The sequence below is a fragment of the Leptinotarsa decemlineata genome, unplaced genomic scaffold (assembly GCF_025532065.1).
Source record: "Leptinotarsa decemlineata unplaced genomic scaffold, Ldec_3_MD MMD2_tig00002974_RagTag_RagTag, whole genome shotgun sequence".
NCBI lineage: Eukaryota > Metazoa > Arthropoda > Insecta > Coleoptera > Chrysomelidae > Leptinotarsa > Leptinotarsa decemlineata.
The window spans coordinates 1,171,382-1,192,332 of NW_027412578.1; the positions used below are offsets into that span (position 1 = coordinate 1,171,382).

Here is a 20,951-nt window from a genome sequence, read left to right on the forward strand (position 1 = left end):
GGTTAATATCGGAGAAATAACATTTCCAAACTCTCTTAAATAACTTTTGGTACACTTTAACAGGCACATTAATCGGGCCAAGTTAATTCTTATCTTTAATCTACTTCAACATCGATACCAAATTGCCATTGTTCGACGTTCAAGAGATTGCCAAAGTTTTCTTTGCTATTATAAAGGAGAAATCAAGATACCTTACAATCTAGAAGGAATCTTTTGGAAGCAGAGCACTTCATTGGTAGAGGCTAGGTAATATGAAAATTAATGATCCCTCTTCAATTTCCACCCTTGAGAAGTTCTGCAGGAAACTTTTTCACGAGTCTATTGTTTCAGAGGATTTATGTGCTAGTAGTTGGAAAATATTTGAAATTCATAGGTGTTGTAATTTGTATTACTGTATTGAATATTTCATAAGAAATATTGGAGAAGGTCGGGAGTAATAGCAACTGTCATATAGATACTTGCGATTATCTTTTCTAGTACTATAATAGTAATAAGCTTCATTGTTTCCATGTATCTTATATACAGGCCGTTTTTTAGCTGATCGTCCTATTGCTATCTCGAAAACGGCAAGACCTACAAGGAGGGGTAAAATTGTACAAAAGTTTTCTATTTTGGAGAACTAGAAAACTGTCTGTTTGGATCGAGTATATCAATGGTTGTTTTTCAAATATTTGTCAAAAACTAGCTATACAACACTCTCCACTTCGACTCTCATCGATTTAATTATCACAAGCAACATTATCAACAAAGTTATCAGGGACTTCAGAATTTTTCTATAGACGATTTCTATTCAGATATCCGGCATGTTCCGTTCCCTTCCCCGATTTACGATCTAAATGGTATGAACGATAAACTAAAACTTCTAAACGACTCCATTCTTTCGGTCTTCAACCATCATGCCTCACTGAGAAGTATCACAGTAACAAAAGCTCATTCCCTTTGGATTATTGATAATATACGATTGATAATGAAACTAAGAGATAAAACTCGAGGTAGGTGGAAACAATCGAAAAATGTAGGTCATTATGAGTAATACAAATCTTTGAGAAATTATACCACTCTAGCGTGTAAAAATGGGAAAAGAAGTTACTTTCAACATACGATGCGAAAAAATGGTGTGAACAAAGTCTGGAAAGAACTAGGTTTACTTAACATAAATAAAAAAAATCTAATGATATTCCAGAGGAACTTAAGAAGCCTGATGAACTCAATCATTCGTGAATTCAAATTCCAACTTGGTAATGAATTCTGAAATTGTAGAATTTCACAAAAATAGTAAAAGGCAGAATAGTCTTGAGTTTTCCTTTCAACGAATAAGCGAAATTGATATACAAAAAATCATATACACTATAAAAAGCAATGCTCAAGGCTCTGATGGCATAAATATCAGATTATTGATTATGTGTTGTCGTTTCATAGTACCTTACATAACACACATAATAAATTTCTGCATTCGAATAGGTGATTATTCAAATTGTTGGAAGGAAGCCCTGGTAATATCTCTTCCAAAAAAAAGTAATCCTGAAAGCTTTAAAGACTTGCGCCCAATTAGCATTCTGCCAGCTGTTTCTAAGTTTTTTGAAAGAATGATTTACAATCAACTTTCTGAATTTGTTTCAACTGAAAACCTTTTACCAGAAACACAATCGGGCTTCCGCCCATCTCATAGCTGTGAAACGACAATTTTGAACATTACAGATGATGTTTTCTGCGCACTTGACCATAAGAACAGCACTTGTTATGCTAAATTTCTCGAAAACTTTCAATACGATAAATCATGTTATTCTTCTCACTATCTTCGAATCCATTGGTTTGTCAAATATCGCGGTTCAACTTTTTGAAAACTATTCGAGCGAACGAGTGCAAAAAATCAAACTAGATAATATAGTAGCCAGTCCATTGAAGATAAATCGCGGTGTTCTACAAGGCTCAATTTTAGGTCCTCTTCTATTTATATTATATACCTCAAACTTTGTGAGCGTAGTTAAATACTCCAAAATAAACCTATACGCTGATGATACACGATTACATATTTCATTCCATCCATCGGACATGAATACTGCAATGCAGATACTAAATGAAGACATAGCCTCATTGGTTTCTAGGTTTGCGCAGCATTGTCTTCAAATCAATGCTAGTAAAAGTTCAGTTTTGGTCTTTGAGGCTAAGAAAGAATTGAATGGCTTTCAATTAACTGTAGACAAGTTTGCATCGACTGAACATGCAGAAAATTTAGGTATCATTCTTGATTCAAACTTGAAATTCAAATATCACATCAATAAATGCATCATATGAACATCAAACAAATATATACCAACAGACAATGTCTCAACAAAAATGTAAAACCATACTCTGTGAATCTCTTGCATTATCAAGATTTAATTTTGGAAGCACATTCTATGGGACATGCATTGATTAAGAAGATGGAAGAAGAATTCAGGTTGTTCAAAACAATTGTCTACGTCTAAAACACGGCATCTAACGTGGCTAACATTCATCACATAAACTCAAAGATACCAACTAGCTCAATATGGCAAAACGGCAATCATTACATGCTGCTTGTCTTTATCAATGAAAAAACTCCCAAAGAAACTGTCATACCCTTCAGATGTTCACAATATCAACATTCGTCACAGGGGAAGACTAACACCCCCTATACACCGTAAAGAATTACTCAAAAAATCCTTTTCATACCAGATCGCATGAGTGTACAACTCAATCGCTGAGCTGATGAATTTAAACTGATGTCTTTGAAGAAATTCAAAAGAGCATTGAAATGGAAATATTTGAACAAAATCTAATGCACACCCATTGTCAATAAGGATGGGTTCTTAACATTACTGCCTTTTTCTAACCTATAGTTTTCTATATTTTTTTTTTGGCCTAAGGTAAAAAGAGAGGTTGCATCTTTTGATGCAACCAACTGATCTTCAGCTTTTCCCGTTTCAATAAATGTTCACATTTATTTATTGCATCATTCTGGGAATAAAGACCTATTATTATTATTATTAGAATTTTCTAATGTCGTTTTTCGACTACAACACTTCCATAATATTAAAAAAGGTGAAGGAACTTCCAGTATTGTTACGTATTTGTTTTGATCTGATATAAAATAATTTGTAATGCGCGTTCCGTTCATGAAAGTTCATCATCAACTTCATTTTTTTGAAATCGTACCTCTAATTTCTTGATCTATTTTTGTAGCCACTGTAATAACAAACGAAACATCGGATTGCAAATTGGTTTATAGTAGATTATAACAAATATTGAACATTATTGAAATTTCCTCAGCTTTTTTTAATATCATTCGAAATGGAGGAGGTAGAGCCAAAAAACGAAATTCGACAATTCTAATTGTTGGCGAATATTTTTAAAATAACCATTGATATTCTAGATCTGAACAGAAATTTTCTAATTACCCATAATATGAAAGTTTTGTCCAAATTAACACTTCTTGTAGGTCTTACCATTTCCTATGTTGCAATAGTTGGATCAGCTAAAAACAACGGCCTGTATATTAGAATGAAAGCATAAAATTACTTAAAAAAAGATCACTATAGAATAAAAACAGTGACTAATTAGACCACGAGTTTATACATATAGTCATATACAATCAAGCTATATCACATTTCTAGTTGTTCTCTGAAATTCCGAATTTTTAATGATTAACGGTAGAAATTCTTTCATTGACATTTATAAACCGATTTTCACAACTTAGTTTTGACGTGACAAGTGGTTTACTCTCAAACCATATAGTATTAGTACGAATAAATTAGTACTCATCCTTATTTCAAATAATTATGACACGATTACTCATTGAGATATATTTTGAATATCAGACAATATCATATTCTGCTTACATTTTGATATGAAACTTCAATATTCAATGAAGATGGATGTTGTGACGATACTTTTACATGTTTTGCCCTCTAGTAGTCAGTAGCCCAATCTGGAGAAGGTAGAAACGAAAGAGTTTGTTGTCTCATGTATTTATTTCAGCATTTGTTGAACAGATGGAAATGCAAGTATAATTATTGAATTTCTTATAACTCATCATTTCTGTTGAAATGAGATGATTGGTTCAATTTATGTTACGAACTGGAAATTAACAATTCAAGCGCCAAATTCAAGACAACAATCTGTTCACAAAAATATGTTTTGCTCAATCCAATTCATTCAATTTCTTGATTCAAATATATTAGTATAGTATACCAAAAGAATTTGTATTTAATCGGTCTAAAATTATAAAAATTATGCTTTTAATATTTCAAACAAATTTATTTATATATCAATCACATTTCCTAGATTGTCTAGATTTTCTTTCATTTGACCGATTGTAGAAATAATTTTACAGTGATTAAGCCTTTCATGACATATGAAATGGCATCTCTTTAATATACAAAATGCAAAGTACAAAATCTTTGACTTGAAGGAAAGTATTTTTTGCTTAAACATCAAAGTATACAAGTAAAATGCTTTTTTCTCACATCTATATCGAGTTCTACATTGGTTTTAAAAAAATCTGGGAAGTAAAAATATGTGAAGAGTCAGAAATACTATTTTATTGAAAAATTTCATCTGTGTTCTCGAAATCCCGCGTATAAACTCGTATAATAGCATATTATAAAAATTTCAGATTACTTCAAGTAGTTCTGATAACTCTAAGATGATAGAATTCTAGGATGGATTTGATTTCTATATAGAATTTGGAAACGAGAAAACAAAAGTGAAATAATAAGGTTATCTATCTACTCTCTCTTTGTCAAGTATCTTCGAAATAAAGCGTCCTATCAAAAATCATCAACAGACAAAAATAGTCCAAGGAATAGTCCCTTAATTTATTGCCGCATATTCAATAAACACCCTGTATAATAGTTCAGACAAAATCAAATGATACCTGGAAAGCAATAAACACGCAAATCCGAGAAAGATAATTGATATGAAAAAGGAATGTAACTATATTCATATAAATACATGTCAAATCATTGAGATTTGTTATCACTAATGATTTATCCAGTTGAGGGTTCCTTACACTGGGCTCACTACACTGGTTTGTGTATGCTGAGCAGAATAATTGAGTCACTTCAGTTATTTTTGAATTTATGTTTGGAAAATTTCCCATTCTTAAGATTTCAATGAGTTGTTTATGTTTCTGATATACTGAAAACTATTTAGTGACAATTCTCGATGATAAGCACTTAATTTGCATCAAAAAAGGAATTTTTAAATTGTCAAAATGTTAACGTGAGGTTGTCAACTTTCAGTATAGTTTAATAAAAGTGCAAATTTTTTATAAATAGGTACTCACTCAGGTAATACATATCAAGACTATTGAGGTCATCAGGATCCACTTCCTTCGTTTCTGTAAACTTGGCCCAAGCTGAAACAATAACGTTCTGATATTTTTTTATACAATCCTATTCAACTCACTCTTCTTCATGAAGTTAAGACATTGAAACTTCGACTTTTTTGGTGATATGAATTCTGAATCAGAATTTTGTATGTTGGACATTTCAATTTCTTCGTCACGCCTGGATTCTTCACGATCCTGTAACAAAATTGATAGAAAGAGAGCAGTATGGCAAGAAATATCTACATATATTGCCCGCCTTGTCTGTCTGTCTAAACGCGATACATTCAAAAACTACCGAACGGTTTTTACCAATTCAAGACGAAACTTCATGTGTAATATTTTGTGTGAACTGGTTGGAACATGAGAATGTCATTCATTATAAATCTGGGCGATGGAGTTACTAGCGGAGTTTTCATTGAAAACGTTACCTAATCCCTTCGACATATAACAAAATAGTCCACTATATGTTCTTCTTTCATAGATCAACAACAAAAAAGTTTGGGGTGGCAACGGGCATATGTGGTGATTGGAAATCTAGACGTATACTATATTAATCTCCATCAAATGAATATGTTAGTTACCTGAAGCATTTCATTCGCACTATAATTGTACTTCACACCATTCAATTACATTTAATATCTTGAAAGCCTCCACAAAATCAAAACTATCGCGCGAGAATATGAATTCAAACGGCTTGACAAACCGTCTTATTGTTCAGTAGTCGGAATTGAAGAATAAAATATCAAATCATCGACGGATCCTGATTCAGTTACCTATCCCTATTAATTGGTAGCCCACCTATATAAAAAGGCTTCCAGTTTTCTACAATGTTATATTTCATAACATTCATCACTGTGTTACAATGTTTCACAATAATTTGTGATGATCTTAAAGGATCCAGACTATTCCAGAACAGTTCACAACATTCAATAATGTTTTCGTTTTTTTTTCGGAATGTTATGAAATGCTCCCGAATTATCGAAATTGTTCTGAAGCAGAACACGATGTTCTACAACCACATTATTCCTATTTATTTTAACATTTCAGAATGTTCTGGAAAGTTTTGGAATGATTTTAAATATTACATAAAGCATCCTTCTAGTGAAAACACAAACTTTTTCTAGGAATGGGGGATAGAGGTAACACAACATTCTTTAGGTTGTTTCACAATAATCTGGGATGTTCATGAAGGTTCCAGATCATTGATGAATATTCCACCACATATCAGAATGTTCAAAATGTTCTAGAATGTTGCGGAATACTGTAGAATGTTCTCGAACACTCTAAAATGTTCTGAACTGTTCTAGACCTTGCCAGGCGGCCAAACTTCCAGAATGGTTATTTTCAAAAGCACGTCTGTCTAGTAGAAATAGGAATCTCTTTCATGGATGGGAAATGGAGAGCTACCACATCGTTCCTCAATGATCCGGTATCTACTTGAATTTTCTCGAACATTCGAGACTATTCTCGAGCATTCCACCTTTTTTCAAATGTTCCCGAACATTCCAGACAATTCTCGAACATTCCGGAATGTTGTGGAATCCTTTCGAGTACTCTGAACAATATTACTGGAGTTTTTTCCCAACACCAAATCGTTATTTTTAACACCTCGACACGTGTTTCGATCACCATGTGATCATCTTTAAAGAGGAAGATCAAATTAGAAACTAACGCGATGTTAACGCTATTTATGATATATGATGAAGATGATCACTTGGTGATCGAAACACGTGTCGAGGTGTTGAAAATAACGATTTGGTGTTGGGAAAAAACTCCAGTAATATTCATTACTACACCAAAGGTTCCAAACAGAGCATCATAAGTACTCTGAATAAAATGTTCTGAACAAAAGCATACCTTTCAGGAAAAAATGGTAACCTCCTTCTTGGAAAAGCTGAAGTGACACTATGGCATACAAAATGTAGGTATAGGGTGTGCTTCTCGAGTCAGATTGCTAGTGGTTTATGAAATATAAAAGTGGTTCACTGGTGGAGTGATGAGAACGATTATTGCAGAAATGAATGTAAGAAAGCTGACAAGAAATGGAAGAAGAAACATTAAGATTATTTCAGAATAAATATAGAGGAAACAAAAAATTAGTATCATCTGAGCATCGAAGAAAAAACATTGAACAGATCTTTCCACCACTGGAAATGAAATTGGGAATGAAACATTTGAATCAGCGTTCTTAATATAATAGAAACGAATTGATGCGCATTTTTTCGATTTGATTTTTGATTCGTAGGTCAGCAGTTTTGTTTTTATGTTTTGCACTAAAGAAAGATAGGACTATTCAATTCCTCAATCACTGGAAAAAAGGATCGAGAGTAGAAAATAGTGATGAGACAGAGAGGGTCAGTTACTTCATATCTGGAAGATCGGGAACTGAAACTAGCGAATATCCTGAAAGATATGGAAATAGGTGTTCTACATAGTTCGGTACTAGGTCCTATATTGTGTATTCTATAACGGAATACTGGTATTTGATCTGAGAAAAATGTAATAGTGGATTATTTTACGGATGTTCAGTTATATTGCTGAAATGTGACTACGAAAGACATATTATTCAATTTGCCAATGAGTCACTAGCTTGAATAGATATATGGCTCCAAAATAAAAAAAATGGAATTGACCCTCAAAAAAACAAAGTAAGTTTTACTGAAGCGCATCAGCTAGCTTGCGGGATATAAGTAAAAAGTGGGAAAAACGCAACGTCAAGTTCTGTTATTTTGCGTGTCGGCGGTTTCGAAAATGGTCGGTAATAAATCAGCAGAAAAATTGAATTGATTGAAAAAGAATGATGACCAAATTATAAATTTCAACTCCTCAGTACAAATATTTCAATAATGGAAAAAAATTTTGTTGAAATATTCTGATTATACAGTATGAACGTAAAACATCCCTCCATCTTTTAATTTTTGAACAGGATAAGATATGAAAAACGATAAAAATTTAAGTGAAATGAAGAATTTTCAGTAAATTGAAAATTTGATAGAAAAAATCAGTTTTACATTGTCTATAATTTGTGAACAAACTTTAAATATCATAATTTGAATAATTTTCTACATGTCCATTCACGGTTCGGCTCATGTTGCAATTATTCTTGGGATCTACACTATTCTCACTCACGAAATTATCCCAAAAACTTTCCAAAGTTTATAAAATTAATTTGTAAACAAGTTTCCTTATCATAGGAAGTTGGAGTTAGTTTTCAATAAGATTCTTACTGAAAATATGTTTCTTCACTTTGCAGATTATTTAAAATTACTGCTAATTACTCAGGAACGGCTGGTCAAATTGAAATAAATGTAAAACTGGAACTTCTGGCGCGAAATGAATAAAAAAACTATCACTTTTCCCAATCACCAGAAATACAATAATCTTCTCAACACATTGTCCACCAATCAAGTTGGCGTCTTCAGAAGATGAAGAAAACTAATTCCTGATTCCAAATTCGGACAGGGTACACTTTCACTTTCCAACACACCTCAATGATTTCGGGTAAAAATTAGCTGTGAATTTTGTCATGAAATCTCATGAAAAAATATTTCAAAGGGATACTTGGAATGGTACCTCTGTCATTGTTCATAGTTATCTTGCCACAATTTGCAATTCCCAGACCTCCGAAAGCATCTGAAAGGCTAGTGTCACGTATCGATCTCAACAATTTCAGACATTTCATTCTGTGGCCAATCTTTAAGGTGTGTGTATTATGTTTGGCTTAAGACACCTTCATTATGTACATATGACACAGTGCCTGGTTATTCAAAATTTTAAATATTCATTCTTTTTGCAGATTCTTTTAGATTCAGTGCAATACCATATAATGGGGACCCAAAACGTCGTGTCAGCTCCTTACTCTTAAATGGAACAACAGATCGAGATTTCACAAAATTTCAGTAAAAACTAATAAGAAAAACAATAGTATAGTATTCATGTGAAGCAATAATAAAAATGGGCTTGTTTCATGCTACGGAAAATGATACTGGTTTGCTTATAGACTAATAGAGTTAGGGGTATATTAATACTTATAAAGCCTAATCGGGCTGAGTTGCCAAGTGTATTGGTTTTCAATATGCAATCAAAGATCCAATTTTACAGACGCCATTTTTATTGTTATCGTTGTCAACATGGCGTGAATAAAACTGTTATAATTATCTAATTAAAGAACTTCTTTTTTGTAAAAGGTAGGTCTTGGGGGGTGCCTATTTTGCTGCATATTCCGTGTCATTAGTTTACATTACAAAAAATATTTTTTCAGGTTATTTTTGGATCGAATTTTATCATTACTACCACCAAAATGGTAAAAATTTGTTTTATACCTAGTTGTAAAAAAAGATCATCCATACCAGACAAAATGTTTTTCAGTGTTCCAAAAAAACGAAACTCTAAGAGATCTATGGTTTTTTTCAGTTAGTCGAGCTGAAATAAAAATTAAATTAAAACTTTCCATCCTTCGATAAAAGACAAAGTCTGAAATGAATGTCATATAAATAAAAGAGACCTACTAAACATACCACCTATTTCATTTTGGTACCAAAGTATTCGTAGAAACCATTGACATTAGAAATAGCACATTGTCGCATACACTACAGAGGGCGCTGGATGAAAATATGGCTAATATACCAGTAATGTTGAATTTCTTATTTTTGGTGGGTGGCATGAATAATTATAATTGATTTATTTTATTAGGGTTCATGAGTATTCGAAAACCATTTGACAATTCAGTTTTTTAAATTCTATTCAGAATCATATTTAGATATAACTTGTACTATGTACTATATCAGTTAGCAAGGCAAATATTATTGTCCATTTTCATGCTTCTTTCGTAGATTCGAGCGATCTTATTATTGTATATTTATTTAATTGCTGGCTTTATTTAAAAAAAAATAATAAATAACTACAGAGAATTTCAATTGATCGTTCATTTTCTCAGGAAAATGGAGTACCCATATCACAATTTATTGGTATATTGGCCATAGAAAATGAAGGTCATATCGGATCTATTCTGCTTGTTTCTGCAACATTGAGTTTCAACTTCTTTTAGCTGACAGCTCGCGTAGGAACAATTAGTTTTTTCATCGAGTTTAGTTTGTGTGTGTTTTAAAAGTGTTTTAGAGATATATTTGAATTTTATAATATGGTGCATTCTTGTGCTGATTTTAATTGTGCGGAAAGGCACAAGAAAACAGAAAGCGCATTGGTATATAGGTGAGTTATTTCATATAATGAGTTTAGGTTCCCAAAGGATAAAATGATGAGAAAAAATAGGTGAAAGTATTGAAAAGAAAGAACTATAATTCTTCTACTCTTCCAAGACTTTATAGAAATCATTTAAAAAGTGACTATGAATGAAAGAGGAACGAAAATATTGAATATGATAACACAGTTTTTCATTTCAACTTCAAGTATTCTCCACAGAAAGTATTATCTGGAGTTAATACCGTTGCTGAAAGTATGAAACAAAATGAATTAATATTTTTGCAAAAAATCAAATGCCTTTCACTTTACTTCATTAAATTTTATCATATGAATAATGCTATTTCCTCAGAAGCTTTTGTTGGATCAGTTCGAGTACAATCAATTATGTCTATACTTGACCTCATTCAGCCTTCCTCTCATGTTTTGGAAGATTCAACAGATTACCCAAGCGAGCCTATAACGCTTGAATTAAAAGAAATATTAGGAAGATATATGTATGCAGAAATCGTTTTTTTTTAATAATGAATAGCTGTTCAACAAATTGGGGATTGTAGAATAAATTGAATATTTGAAATGATTCTTTAATCCATCTTGCTATATTTTTTAATTTTCATAACAGTATATTATTAAATAATGCATAAAGTCATAGTTCATGTAAATATTTTGTGATCTTTCGACTTTTCGTACTGAATTTAGATATATAGTGTCACCATTAAAGTGCGCACCATATGGGAAACTTTTTTTTCGAAAAGTTTCAATGAAGTTTAATTTCGGCACTAGTTTGTGCTTTAAATTCAACTTAAAATGATGTAGCCAACTGCGACCCACTGACGTTCAGTGTTTGTCAAATTCAACTTGAAAAAAAAATTAAAAAAGTGCATTTCTAGATCGAATTTAACAGAAAGTTACTTGAAAAAGTTGTATCTACGGCAATTTTATATCCATATGCCAAATTTTATGCAACTAGGATGAAGTTAACGTTCTGCTTATTTTTGACAGATATCCTCTTTATTTTACAAAACAAGTTCGGTTAATTGTCATCAATTCATGTATACATAACAAACTCATCATGGAGTTTATCTTTTCTGATACATTTTTACCTATACGGGCATTTTTAGAGAGAAATTAAAAATTTGCTATAAAAATTTTAACATGACTGGTGCAAAGTTTCAATCACTTGGCTATTTTCTTAAACAAACCTTTGATTTCGAAAAAGCAGAGGCAATTAAAAAAATGCAAATAATTTCGATAGAACTATTATTATTATTATAAATTTTAAACAACAATAATATTATAAAAAATACAAATAAGTACAAAAAATTACTTATTGATCTAAATGAGGTTGTCAAACACTTATAGCCTACATTTCAGTATGTCATCCTCCACGTTCAATACAAATTATGATCCTTCTACTGACATCTGTAACTGCATTTTTAATTAATCGGGGATTTATATTTGAACAGCACTCGCGAATGGTATTTTCCAGATGTTGTATGTCAGTAAATGGTCTACTTCGGTACACTTTTTGTTTCAGGTAACCCCACAAGAAAAGGTCTAAAGGAGTCAAATCGGGTGATCTAGGTGGCCAAAAATGTTCCCAGTTACGTCCAATAACTTTGCCTCTGAACATTTGTTAGAGGGACTGTTTTACAACAACCGTGTGATGTATTGGTGCGCCATCAAGCTGATACCATAGGTCGTATTCAATATTCAAAGGCATATTATCTAAAACTTCACTCACCTCATTATTTAAAAGGTTGAAATAACCGACGGATGATAAATTTCCCCAAAGAAAAATGACCCAATTATTTGGTCGTTGAGTATCCCACACCATACATTAGTTTTAAAGGAATACTGATCACCACATTCAACTGTGAAATTGGGATTTTCTTGGGCCCACCATCGGCAATTTTGAGAACTTACCGTTCCATTTGAAGAGAACGTTTTAAGAGAACGTTCTTCTCTCTCCTTGAAACCAGAATGAAAACATCAAAATCTCGTTTTTTTAATGGGTAAATAAAATTTGGCCAAAATTTATTCTTTACTAAAATTTTTCTAATATTTCTCTAATCGGTATTTTTTATAATATCGGTTATGCTCGTTTGCCCGTGTTCAATAACTTTTAAACAAATGTTAAGTTGGGCCTCCTCATCATATTCACTTGGAGTGTGCTTAAATTGACATGCTACGGATCCTGTTTCTCTGAATTTCGACATTATCCTTGACACAGTAGTATGTTGAACATTTTTTCCTGGATGCCGTTCATTAAAAATGTTAGCTACTTGCCGGTATGGTGTATTCTCACCACATATTAAAACTATTTCCATTCTTTCCTGAAGAGACAACAATATTGCAACAATAACTGTTAAATTTTGACAAGTAAATCAACAACTTGACACTATCATAGCATGCATTTTGTTTGTCAAGACCTACTTAAAAATTTTATTCAACGTGATTAAGCATCCTTACCGCCCTAATTAGTGTTTATATAAATAATTCGTAAATACTGAATATTGAAATTTTAATGTAATTTCAACTCTAGTAATTTTATTAATAATTATTGCAATTTTTGAGTTGTGTCTGCTTTTTCAAAATTGAAGGTACTGACGTTTATTCAAGAAAATAGCCAAGTGATTGAAACTTTGCACCAGTCAGGTTAAAATGTTTAAAGAACATTTTTAATTTCTCTCTAAAAATGTCCGTATGAGTAGAAATTTATCAGAAAATTTAAACTCCATGATGAGTTTGTTATGTATACATGAATTGATGACAATTAACCGAACATGTTTTGTAAAATAAACGGGATATCTGTCAAAAATAAGCAAAACGTTAACTAGTTGCATTAAATTTGACATATGGATTTAAAATTGCCATAGACACAATTTATTCAAGTAACTTTCTGTTATATTCGATCTAGAAATGCACTTTTTCAATTTTTTTCAAAAAAAAATTGAATTCGACAAACACTGAACGTCAGTGGGTCGCAGTTGGCCGCATCATTTCAAGTTAAATTCAAAGCACGAACAAGTGCTGAAGTTAAACTTCATTGAAACTTTTCGAAAAAAAAGTTTCCCATATGGTGCGTACTTTAATGGTGACACTGTAGAACTCATTTCCAAACATAATTTTTCGTGTATATCTCATTCCATGTGGATAATTTTTCATTAATTGAAACGTTTACAGGTTCATATACACTTCCATAATTAAATTGATAATTATAGGCTTCGTAAATTTTACAATTTGGCACTTTTGATCTATATTGGTCAATTGAACAAGAAGCGGGAATAATGCCGTGACGTCACCAGCCTACCACATTTTCAATAATTAATTACGGGAGAACTACGGTACTCAGAGAGCTGAAACAAAGTGCACTGTTTTTCAATTTAAAATTTCTGTCAAGTGAACTGTAAACCAAAAATCATAAAACAAGCGCATTATTTGCCAGAGCCTTGTCGACCTCTGAATCAGAGATAACTTTGTCAATGACCACATAATATAACGATCTATATTCGGAAAAATCCCGGCGGTGAACTATAGACAGGAAACTCGTCCAGATACCGGGATATAACCAAACCCAACATCGAAATTCTCGGCAAATCACGATAAAGGTAAACCACACATTGCACACAATAATCTACATTACAGTTGGGACATCGAAAGAATTCACAGTCATCATCAATAAACCAAACACATCCTACACAGTTGAGATCTCCTCTTATAACGACACCATCTATGGAATCGACAGGCACCTTTGGGGAGCCTCGTTTGTTAGTGATACTTTTGCATTCAGCTTCTATCTACCCTTAGATGGAGCCTTCATAAGAGGACTTCACTTGTTCAGGCTTTCTATCAATGCATTCATTGTTAATTCTAGCACCATGATGAGATCTCGACGGAAAAAAACAGCGCTGTCTGCTGTCGGATCATGGAAGCTTCATTTTTGTGCTCTCGTTTCATCTAGTCGTCTTGCAGTGAAAACTGCAGTGGAAGACAAAGAACGAATTTTGGCAGACGGTCGATGTCGAAGTTTGACTGTGTTGCGGAGCCTCAATTATTTTTGACATTCATGGATGGAATTTTCTGTCTATACTACAGGTCACCTTGACATGAATACACTTTTTTTTATTGTGCAAAATAAGACCTCAACTCGTGATACAAATACTCAAGGAAGACAGCAAATCTGAGATGTGACAACAAGAGATATTTGTTTGTTTTGTTCATTGATCAGCATCTAGAAGCAATTGTTTGTGGATATAAATGGTATTTCAAAAATTTCATTTAGACTTTTCGAATTGTTTTTTATGCAATTTTATGAATGTTATAAATTTTCTATTGGTAATGGTGCATGTTTTGATTTCCTCATCATATGTAGAGGCTATATATAATTTAAAATATTGTTGATCATTTCGGAAAAATGAGTAATAATTCAAAAAATTTCACACCACGAAAGTTCAATTTTGTGTTTCTTGATAAATGAAGCAATTATACCAATAGTGGCAAGATACGAATAGTTGCTGAAAAATAGGTAAGTCTGAAATGTCAAGAAAAACTAAAATTTTTCTAAACTCATCAAAGAATTTTTTATCGATCTGAAAATACAGCTTACAATTCCTATCTACGAATCAACCTACAAAAATATCAGACCTTGAATGTGTATTTTTTCTGTAACGGTTCACAATGTATTCCTTGGAAAACATTTTCATAGAGAGGTGTATATTTCTCATTGTTTTTCATTGTATAACCCCCGACAATCTAAAAAATATTCAAAGCTGGAATCGATAAAGTAATAAAGAGGAAACTGAAAAGTTCATCCATAAAAGTTACTGCACAATAAAAACCAGTGAAGAGACCAGTGGATCAGTAACTTGTATTCATATTCGATAGGCTTATTTAAAAAAGATATTTTCAACTTTTCAGTTCGATGTTTTTCAAAAGCGTCTATTTTTATTTTTTAATTTAGTTTCATGTGCTATGAAATCGTGTTTCTTAGTTTTTTGAACTATATTTATTTTTCACTTTTTAGTCCGATTTATTGTCAAATATATTTTTTTTAAATTCTAGTCCCTAGTATTATAAATCCTTAACAGACGACGCACGAATGTGAAATCTCTTTCAAACAACATGAAAAAGTTTGAGGTCCTAAATTATATAGTAATACTGAGATGCAGTCTCCAAGAAGGCGGACAGTTGTAAAATTTGTTTCGAATTAAAGAGAAAATTTGCAGTAATAATTTCAAAAAAACAATTCAGTTTTGATGTTTTCATTTGAAGTTTGATTCAAAATATTAATGGACTGAGAATATTCAGTGAATAATTTTATTTTTCAAATCAATCTATCGATTTGATATATATGTCGAGCACTTTAATTCTAATTTTTCGATTTTTTGAAATATTCAAGTAAATGAATTTTTTAGGTGTACAATTTACGATAACGTTTTCATTGTTGAAATCCATATTCTGCGTGAACAACCTATCAAGGAGGTAACAAACAGTGTCATCTGCCCGCGAATAGATCAAGAAATATCGAGGATATTACGTACAGCGCCATCTGCCCGCGAATAGATCAAGCAGGTTACGTAGAGCGCCATCTGCCCGCGAATAGATCAAGCAATAATAATGTCGATAATTCTATCAATACAGATCCCGAGCTTGGGAGTTACAAGCAAACAAACATACATACATACAGGTGAAGCTAATATAAAGAAATTCAGTTGAAATCCCCACAATGCATTATAATATAACTATTTTTTCAAGAATAAATTTTATTGAGTAATATTTACCATAATTCAGAACTCAATTAATTTTCGACGCTGAACTTACGATAACAAAATTTCTCCAGGAAGTTCCTCAGACTGGAAAAATCGTGTATATGTTGTATATATTTATTTTCTCAACCCAATTCGATGCAATTTATTTATAGAGTTATAAATAATAAGCATTTAATTTTAGAATCACTACAGAACAAACCAGTAAACAAACTGAATTGAATTAAGCACATGCCACTCTCATTTGAGTGATATTAAATTTCATTATCAGTACTAATAAAGAAGGGAATTTTTGTTATTGGTACCTGATTTCATATTCTATTTGTCAAATATACTATGAAAGTTAATATAATTGAATTGAAAATAACCATATGAGCACTGAAAAGAGGTGTGAAGAAAAGTTTGCAGGTAAATATTGAAAAACTGACTGAAGAAACTAATGCTCATAAATTATTGAAAAACCTAATCAATTCGCAGAATAACCGATATTTTCATAAGCCACACCAACAGGCGGTACAGAATGGGACTTTAAAGAACGAATAAAGTCAGAATAAACTTATTTTTAATTGGAGTAAACTCTAAAAGAAAATATTTTGAGATAAAAATGGTGGATTAAAGAATGAAACACATATGAGTACATTATTTGCTATTTTTGGGAGTATTCACCATGGTCTGCAGGTTATTAGGTCTGACGTTTCATTTGCAAATGCGGCAGATTTTACCAAAAGCGATATGGCAATAGTCGAAGTGTTTTTCTTCTCTGCGATACATAAAGTGACACTGGTCCTGCCGTGTTTGCATTTTGAATAGCACTATTCATGTTTCATTGATATTCGAGCTTCGTTTCCTACGGTTATAATAATTTTTGTGTAGATGGATTTCTATAGCATTTCTATATAGCTTTGGTTTTATCTAGAACTTACGTTCGGTAAAAGGTAATATCTATCTGCTTGCCAAAGCGGAAACTTTTCTTGCGCTTCGTATTGCACGTTTTAATATTTCTTTCCGTCTTTCCCATGTAGAAAATCCACAACTTGAAGGTATTTAGTAAACTCCTGATATACTTGAAAGATATCTTGGATCTTCAATTGATTTGAGACAATTTTCTAGCGTTGGTGTGCTCAAAAATACTTTGAACCCCATGTTCTTCGAACTTTCCAATACATTCCGTAACACCGCTTGTGTAGGTTAGAAAATTTCTAGCTATGACGGTTCGTTCCGATACCACAATGAAAGCAGTGTGTTTTTGTTTACAGTCTTGTCAAGAAGTACTGGCTTCAGAATTCTTTAACCAAATGTTTTTCCAGAATCCTGAGATTCATAAAAAAAATTTAAATGTTGATAGGCCAAGTTGACGCTTCATAACTGTTGTTTTCAAGCACTGAATCAGTTGTAGAGTCGTGCATTGTCGAACCTATTTTTGTCAGCGGAATGGTTGTAGATTATTGAGTCACTGAACTACTTGCAGATATATTGTAAGTCGTGGAAGATGTGGCAGACCAATCCAGTACATTGCCTGAATGGAAGTTACTTCAAGCTGTGGAAGATTCAAATGAAAACAGTTCTACATATAGGTACAAGATATCCTAGATATTATGACGAAAGTCACAATATTTCCTGCAAAATAACACGGAGAAACAGGAAAGAAGGGTCATGGCAAGGTTATTGTACAAGTTGTTATTGAGAGTGAATGAGACCAAATAATATTGATATGCAAAAAAATCGGGATAAACTGAGGAGTTTCCATGGAAGGAAATGTAGTTTCTAAAATCGCTGTTAAAATTGATGATCAAGGAGAAAATTGTTCAGACAATATTAAAATGGTGTGAATAGCAGTGCCACTCCAAAATTCAAATATTTTCAAACTATCAGCAAAGAAATTCGAGATTTGCCCGATTTCAAAAATGGTTCAAAGGAATTTGCAGTCACAGCTCCAAGATGTTATAAGAGCACCGTGTGATGAGATTTGGATTGCAAATTCAGGAGCCTTGAAATATGAGTTTTAATGGTTCACTGAATTTACTGGTAATTCCAGTAAAAGGCAGGATCCAAGAAAAAAATCTATGTTCAATAATGTATTTGCATTCGAAGCTATAATCCAAAATTTTATAAAACCACCGAGTGATGAAGTTTAGATTGCAGACTCAGGAGCCTTTCAATTCATCAGTGTCCGATTTACTGAATTCACTGAAAAGGATGACGTTTCAGCAGCACACAGAACATGTGAAAAAAAACAGTGGTCAAAATAGTTCTGAAGAATTTGCATTCAGAGCTATAATCCATAATATTCTGGAAGCACCGAGCGAGGAAATTTGAATTGCATACTCATGAGGCTCTCTATATTTGAGCTTCCTGAAACTATGGTTTACTGAATTCACTGGGTTCTTGCAAATCACAGGACACAAAGAGAAACCTGTGTTTATAAATTGTTCGGAAGAATTCGCATTCAGACCTAAAATTGAAAAAGTATTAAGACCACCGAGTGATGACATTTGGATTGTAGAAGCTCCCTGCTTCTCAATATATGAGTTTTCGGGAGGTATGGTTTACTGAATCAACCAGGAACAATGTTTTAGCAAAATTCAGAAGACCAGCTGGTACACAAATATGTACCCTATGTGTAGCACATCTTCATGTTTCAGATTTTCTTGAAGTGCAAACACTATAAGTCTAATCACAAACGCACGGAACACTGCAAATACTTTTTTTTGGTCTTCATTTGCTGGTTTTGTTTAAGTTGATGAAGACCATAGATGATTTCAAAAATCGTACCGGCGTTAAATTTTGCTAAATTCATCATATATCCAGAGACATCAAGAAAGTAGGGTATCATATTTGAAGAAATTTGCTGCTGTTGTGTATGCCTTGGTAATGTTTGTAGTTGTTGGTACTGTCGTACATTAGAGTTGTATAAGTCCATTCTAAATGTTTAAATGAACTTAGTAACATTTCTAGGCAAATTCAGTAACTCCATGGTAGTGGAAAACCATAAATACCAAAAATAACTTATATACCTTCCCAACTAACATTCTGTATATTTTTTCATATGTATACGGTTCAAAGATTTAGTGTATTTGTATATTTAAACTGTTTTCTATAGTTATTTCAAAAGAAATCAAATGATAAGTTCAGTCCATAGTGCCGCAATCGAAAATATATCAAATAACACTTTTTCACCACCAAAATTGAATGATGTAAATAATAAAATAAAAAAGTTCAATTATAAACGAATAATATCAAAATAAATTATTGGAATATTTTCGTCACTGCCAACAAAATACTGTGAAATATTTGGCATTAGCAACAGTCAGTTCATAAATACTGAAAATACCTTATAATAGTCTTCTTCCCAACTCATTTTAACCAGTAAAGTAAATATTTTCACGTCACATTTTACTATGCACTAGAAATTAGAGAAACCGCTAATACGCTTCCCAGTACGCGGGAGACTAACAAAATCTGAAAATTGGTGCAGGTGGTATTGGCCACATTCCAAGTTATTTTGGGCAGTCTTTTGGGAAACCAACTTGTCAATTCGGCAATCGATGTATAATTATTTGATGGTAAATTGTTGGGTTTCGATGCGGGAATGGAACTTCTGAGATAAACTGTTTAAAAATAAATATGAACTTTTCCAGCGTTGTTTGATATTGAAATGATTGGAATGTGTGGCATAATAACATGAATTGAGCCACGTGCTTTACGTTTCGTTATTGCCGTCTAGATTTCGGTTTGGACATTTTTTGCTATTTTTCAGGTGTTTTTTGATACCGTGTGATTGTTGCCTTATGGGGGAAACCGTGACCGCTTCTCATCTGTTCATTCATAGACCAGTTGGAACCAGTAAGAACTGAAAGAGTTTTTCAGCAGAGGATTCAGTTGATGTTTGAAAATAGCATTTCTTCTGAGACAATAGTATTTCAGATAAGTTATCCAAGAAACACTTCATTGTGAGATTTTTACTAAACAGTTTTACAAAAATACAACACGTGTTTCGCTATACAATAGCCTATTCAGGCATGACTTTACTACACATTCTACACATTCAAAACATTATATATGTTTTTACAATTTGTATTACCTGAATTTCAAATACCTAACCAATAATTGTGAAATGTGTACCTGAGTTCAAGAATGAATCAGTGAACATCAACATAAGGAAAGAAGAGGAAGTGTACCACCATATTTGAATGAACCTGTAATAAAACAAAATCAACAGGCGACCTTCTATCGTATGTCACCCATATTTGGAATAACGCAATCGAGAAACATGGAGAATCAAGAGCTGTTGCGCTTGACCGTCTGTGGCATAAGATTTACTCGCCAAACTCCGATACTATGACTTGTCGAATCATTTCTGTGTATGACTCTTCAGCTTCCTGAAAAAACGTTCCCTGCAAGTGGCTGTCGATGAATATCTCTCGAATACTTTCACTATCAACGCTGGTGTTCCCCAGGGATTCATATTGTCTCCAACCTTCTTTTTATTATATATCAACGACATATTGAAAAACATGAAGAATCCAATGTATTGCTTTGCCGACGATAGCATACTTGTATCGTCATTCCATTTGAATTCCAAGACTCACGAAGGCACATCTTCACCAGCAGCAGAGGGTTACATATCTTAA

The 20,951-nt window shown here is 32.7% G+C and overlaps 1 protein-coding gene across 1 annotated transcript in view; it reads right to left on the reverse strand.

Moving 5' to 3' along the window:
• LOC111504259 (A-type potassium channel modulatory protein KCNIP1) overlaps window positions 1-19,783 on the reverse strand; it is a 463,024-nt gene extending 443,241 nt beyond the window's left edge. Inside the window, exons 1-3 of the mRNA XM_074177251.1 lie at window positions 19,652-19,783; window positions 5,431-5,548; window positions 5,309-5,380 (exon numbers count right to left, since the gene is read on the reverse strand). Coding sequence (XP_074033352.1) covers window positions 5,309-5,380; window positions 5,431-5,548; window positions 19,652-19,678 — 217 coding nt within the window. The 5' untranslated portion in view covers window positions 19,679-19,783. The remainder of the gene's footprint in view (window positions 1-5,308; window positions 5,381-5,430; window positions 5,549-19,651) is intronic.
• Window positions 19,784-20,951: the final 1,168 nt, after the last annotated feature.